General features: G+C 52.0%; 1 protein-coding gene across 1 annotated transcript; it reads right to left on the bottom strand.

The window, feature by feature from the left end:
- Positions 1-4,108: 4,108 nt before the first annotated feature.
- Positions 4,109-4,618, bottom strand: LOC142265786 (epidermal differentiation-specific protein-like). Its single transcript, XM_075332283.1, has one exon. It carries the CDS (start codon positions 4,616-4,618, stop codon positions 4,109-4,111), a length of 510 nt encoding a protein of 169 aa, XP_075188398.1.
- Positions 4,619-6,000: the final 1,382 nt, after the last annotated feature.

The following is a 6,000-nucleotide window of genomic DNA, read 5'->3' as shown; positions in this document are numbered from 1 at the left end:
CTCTACTGTGGAGACACGAGGGTCAGTGGGTGCTCTACTTTGGAGACACAAGGGTCAGTGGGTGCTCTACTGTGGAGACACAAGGGTCAGTGGGTGCTCTACTTTGGAGACACGAGGGTCAGTGGCTGCTCTACTGTGGAGACACGAGGGTCAGTGGGTGTTCTACTGTGATGACACGATGGTCAGTGGGTGCTCTACTGTGGAGACACGAGGGTCAGTGGGTGCTCTACTGTGGAGACACGAGGGTCAGTGGGTGCTCTACTGTGGAGACACGAGGGTCAGTGGGTGCTCTACTGTGGAGACACGAGGGTCAGTGGGTGCTCTACTGTGGAGACACGAGGGTCAGTGGGTGCTTTACTGTGGAGACACGAGGGTCAGTGGGTGCTCTACTGTGGAGACACGAGGGTCAGTAGGTGTTCTACTGTGGAGACACAAGGGTCAGCGGGTGCTCTACTGTGGAGACACAAGGGTTAGTGGGTGCTCTACTGTGGAGACACAAGGGTCAGTGGGTGCTCTACTGTGGAGACACAAGGGTTAGTGGGTGCTCTACTGTGGAGACACAAGGCTCAGTGGGTGCTCTACTGTGGAGACACAAGGGTTAGTGGGTTCTCTACTGTGGAGACACGAGGGTCAGTGGGTGCTCTACTGTGGAGACACAAGGGTCAGTGGGTGCTCTACTGTGGAGACACGAGGGTCAGTGAGTGCTCTACTGTGGAGACACGAGGGTTAGTGGGTGCTCTACTTTGGAGACACAAGGGTCAGTGGGTGTTCTACTGTGGAGACACGAGGGTCAGTGGGTGCTCTACTTTGGAGACACGAGGGTCAGTGGCTGCTCTACTGTGGAGACACGAGGGTCAGTGGGTGCTCTACTGTGGAGACACGAGGGTCAGTGGGTGCTCTACTGTGGAGACACGAGGGTCAGTGGGTGCTTTACTGTGGAGACACGAGGGTCAGTGGGTGCTCTACTGTGGAGACACGAGGGTCAGTAGGTGCTCTACTGTGGAGACACGAGGGTCAGCGGGTGCTCTACTGTGGAGACACAAGGGTTAGTGGGTGCTCTACTGTGGAGACACAAGGGTCAGTGGGTGCTCTACTGTGGAGACACAAGGGTTAGTGGGTTCTCTACTGTGGAGACACAAGGGTTAGTGGGTGCTCTACTGTGGAGACACGAGGGTCAGTGGGTGCTCTACTGTGGAGACACGAGGGTCAGTGGGTGCTCTACTTTGGAGACACAAGGGTCAGTGGGTGCTCTACTGTGGAGACACGAGGGTCAGTGGGTGCTCTACTTTGGAGACACGAGGGTCAGTGGCTGCTCTACTGTGGAGACACGAGGGTCAGTGGGTGCTCTACTGTGGAGACACGAGGGTCAGTGGGTGCTCTACTGTGGAGACACGAGGGTCAGTGGGTGCTTTACTGTGGAGACACGAGGGTCAGTGGGTGCTCTACTGTGGAGACACGAGGGTCAGTAGGTGCTCTACTGTGGAGACACGAGGGTCAGCGGGTGCTCTACTGTGGAGACACAAGGGTTAGTGGGTGCTCTACTGTGGAGACACAAGGGTCAGTGGGTGCTCTACTGTGGAGACACAAGGGTTAGTGGGTGCTCTACTGTGGAGACACGAGGGTCAGTGGGTGCTCTACTGTGGAGACACGAGGGTCAGTGGGTGCTCTACTTTGGAGACACAAGGGTCAGTGGGTGCTCTACTGTGGAGACACAAGGGTCAGTGGGTGCTCTACTTTGGAGACACGAGGGTCAGTGGCTGCTCTACTGTGGAGACACGAGGGTCAGTGGGTGTTCTACTGTGATGACACGATGGTCAGTGGGTGCTCTACTGTGGAGACACGAGGGTCAGTGGGTGCTCTACTGTGGAGACACGAGGGTCAGTGGGTGCTCTACTGTGGAGACACGAGGGTCAGTGGGTGCTCTACTGTGGAGACACGAGGGTCAGTGGGTGCTCTACTGTGGAGACACGAGGGTCAGTGGGTGCTTTACTGTGGAGACACGAGGGTCAGTGGGTGCTCTACTGTGGAGACACGAGGGTCAGTAGGTGTTCTACTGTGGAGACACAAGGGTCAGCGGGTGCTCTACTGTGGAGACACAAGGGTTAGTGGGTGCTCTACTGTGGAGACACAAGGGTCAGTGGGTGCTCTACTGTGGAGACACAAGGGTTAGTGGGTGCTCTACTGTGGAGACACAAGGCTCAGTGGGTGCTCTACTGTGGAGACACAAGGGTTAGTGGGTTCTCTACTGTGGAGACACGAGGGTCAGTGGGTGCTCTACTGTGGAGACACAAGGGTCAGTGGGTGCTCTACTGTGGAGACACGAGGGTCAGTGAGTGCTCTACTGTGGAGACACGAGGGTTAGTGGGTGCTCTACTTTGGAGACACAAGGGTCAGTGGGTGTTCTACTGTGGAGACACGAGGGTCAGTGGGTGCTCTACTTTGGAGACACGAGGGTCAGTGGCTGCTCTACTGTGGAGACACGAGGGTCAGTGGGTGTTCTACTGTGATGACACGATGGTCAGTGGGTGCTCTACTGTGGAGATACGAGGGTCAGTGGCTGCTCTACTGTGGAGACACGAGGGTCAGTGGGTGCTCTACTGTGGAGACACAAGGGTTAGTATGTGCTCTACTGTGGAGACACAAGGGTCAGTGGGTGCTCTACTGTGGAGAGTGAGACACGAGGGTCAATGGGTGCTCTACTGTGGAGACACGAGGGTCACTGGGTGCTCTACTGTGGAGACACGAGGGTCAGTGGGTGCTCTACTGTGGAGACACAAGGGTCAGTTGGTGCTCTACTGTGGAGACATGAGGGTCAGTGGGTGCTCTACTGTGGAGACACGAGGGTCAGTGGGTGCTCAACTGTGGAGACACAAGGGTCAGTTGGTGCTCTACTGTGGAGACACGAGGGTCAGTGGGTGCTCTACTGTGGAGACACGAGGGTCAGTGGGTGCTCTACTGTGGAGACACGAGGATCAGTGGGTGCTCTACTGTGGAGACACAAGGGTCAATGGGTGCTCTACTGTGGAGACACGAGGGTCAATGGGTTCTCTACTGTGGAGACACGAGGGTCACTGGGTGCTCTACTGTGGAAACACGAGGGTCAGTGGGTGCTCTCTGTGGAGACACGAGGGTCAGCAGGTGCTCTCATCTGCTGGTCTGGATGTCTTCAGAAAGACCATACGGACCAGGGCTCATCCCACTGAATGCTCACACTCATTCCCCATGGGCAGAACACTACTCAGACAACACAGGGTGAGGGAACCACACATTGGTAAGACTTTATTAGTCACCAACAGGCAAAGACATATAGTACATTCCCAGTAAAACACAAGGTAATACAAGTGACAGTCTCACCCTTCCACTGGCCCGCCAGGGATTAGAGTCTCTGTGACTTCAGTGCTTCCAGGGCCAACTATCCCAGCCAGCAGCACCCCGCTTTTGGCAGGCACCCACTGAGAGGAGATAGAGGCAAGCTTAGGAAGCTGATTGAGCACAGCAAAGTATGCCGCTAGGCCACCTAATTGTCCCAACCTGAGTTCTCCAAGTGAGATTTTGGGCTTAGCTTTGAGCAGTGAAGCAGTTTTGTTATCCTCCAGCTGGAACCGTGGATCCTAGGCTGAAGTCTTGTATAATATCAACATTGTGACAGAAGTAAAGCCCCTTTTATATCCCTCAGTTCACATTTCAGGGTATTAGGTTTCACAGGATTAATAGACATGGCTGTTGTCTCATTGGTTGCTAGTTCAATCTGATGGCATAATTTGCCCCTTAATTATGTTGTCAAAGGCGCTGAGGAAATGCATAATTAACAGACAATCCACATTTAACAGAAAATAGGGCTCTGATCAGTTTGACATGAAACAATGACTAACTTCTCTTGGATACCAAATGAAGGAACCATACATCTAGCCTAGAACAGTTCACCCCACAGAAGTGACCAAACTTGAATAATTAAGAACACAAAATCTCCCATCTGCTCGGGTGGTGTCAGGAACATTCTTCCATGGAGGCCCTGGAGATGGATGCAGGTTAGGCAGGCAGTGATCCAGTAAGCCGATGACATAGATCTCAACACTGGTGGATTTCCTGGCTTCCATCTTTCTTATGGTTACTCATAGGATGTGTAGGCTTTCAAAGACTTCACAGGTCCATTCAAGGCTTTTGCGATTTCATTCGGAAATTTATCTCCAATGACGCTGACAATACTATTTCCTCCAAAATCAGTATCATCATAAAGAAGCCAAACACCTTTCTCCACCTCATGAGAAAAGACTCTGAAGGCAACTTTTTTGTAAGATTCACCTTTAAAGATTTGACAGTCCACCTTAAAGTCCGTGTCCGGGTAGACTGTAATAATGTGGTCCTCCAAACCACCAGGTAACTTTCTCAACGAGCCGATTCTTGGGATCTTTATGCCATGGCTGTAGTCTCCTTCCTTGTACACAGCGATCTCTCCTTTGTAGTCGACTTCAGAAAACACGATCCAGATCCCATCCGATACTTTAATGGACTTCACTTCTTCGATGTTGGACACAGATTTAAAGTCCTTTATGTCCGACAAGATTTTAACTTCATCTCCACCAAAGCCTTCTGTAGCAAACAGCTCGATCTTGCTCATTTTGGGCTTCTTGGTCTGTTTCAGGATGAGGGTTTCAGCTCAGAGTGATTGCTGCTGCCTCCTGGAAGCCCCCACTTATAGATGTAAGGAGTTTACATAAGACCCATAGCGTGAGAAAATATTCACTCCGATTCCACTGAAGAACAAAGAAACCGCTGAGGTCATTACACTACATGAGCACTGGTGAAACTAAGTTTTCTGCAGAAAATAAACACAGAAGTTTCGTAAGTCCTTCTATGTCCACATGTCTGTGACACAAATCCCGTGTGACCGATGTCTGCAGAACTAAATCATCCAAAATAGATCTGGGTTCATTTTAACACTAGAAGTCCCAGAGAGGGGTCATTTAACATTTCTACCATTGAAACCCTATGGAGTTCGAAATTCCTGGGACTTCTAGTGTTAAGCCTTCATCAGTGATTCTAGAAAAAAATGTTTTTTATGGTATTTGAAAAATCTTTTGGGGTCATGAAATCAATCAACCCCTATGTTCTCACTTGTAGCTTCTTTTACTATTATATTGTGAACTCAAGCTGTATGTGGTTGTTAAATGAAAGAGAAGAAAATATGTCCAGCTTCCGGAATAATAGTAAAACTGCTGCAATTTTTTTAAGGACGTGAAAAATGACACAATGACAAAAATAGGGAGCCCATATGTGGCATGAGGCTACGCATTTCGAACGCTGCCTGCGTTTTTTGTCAAGCCTAAGTGAATAGATCTTGCTCACAAGTATTTAAACTCACTCCTACCAATGGGAGGAGTGTGCTTAATCAGAAAACACATGTGCCAATGTCGCAGGCGGGGAGGAGGGTGTCAGCACACCGCGCTCACCCCTTCTGCTCGGGTCCGGCAGCTGCTCAGTGGTGGCTCGAGCTGTGGGCCGGATCCCGGGGTTTCTCGAGCGGCACTCCTCGCCCGTGAGTGAAAGGGAAATTGTGGTTGGGTGTGGGGATTGTTATAGTTCGTGACGCCACCCACGGTTGTGGTGATTGCACCACCGCTGCTCTGGATGGGGATCCCGGGGATGGTGATGGGAGCAGCCAGGTGTTGTGTTGCCCCTCCGTGGGTAGGGGTTGGTGATCCCGGGACCCGGTGATGGGTTGTGAGGTGCGGGGCCTGGTGGGCGCAGGGACGCGGGAGCAGCGCTGTGCCTCGCGGCACTGTGGTACTCACTCAGCCTGAGACACGGACACAGTTTGTACGGTAAACCAAACGGCTGGTAGGACGGTCCCACAGACGGCTGCACCTGCACTCCCGGTAGGTGACGGTGATGTCCCTCTTCCTTGCACCTGTGTTGTCTGATGGTAGCGGTGGATTCCCTCCGGTTACCCGCTCCCCGACTGCAATCTGGGCCGGAGGAGCTCTGCACTTTGCCCGCAGG

This window comes from Anomaloglossus baeobatrachus, chromosome 1 (genome assembly GCF_048569485.1).
Source record: "Anomaloglossus baeobatrachus isolate aAnoBae1 chromosome 1, aAnoBae1.hap1, whole genome shotgun sequence".
NCBI classification, from domain to species: Eukaryota; Metazoa; Chordata; class Amphibia; order Anura; family Aromobatidae; genus Anomaloglossus; species Anomaloglossus baeobatrachus.
This window is presented reverse-complemented; position numbering and strand designations above follow the sequence as displayed.

Excerpts from the sequence above, each read along its gene's own strand:
- LOC142265786 (XM_075332283.1), bottom strand. The coding sequence starts at position 4,618 with ATGAGCAAGATCGAGCTGTTTGCTACAGAAGGCTTTGGTGGAGATGAA.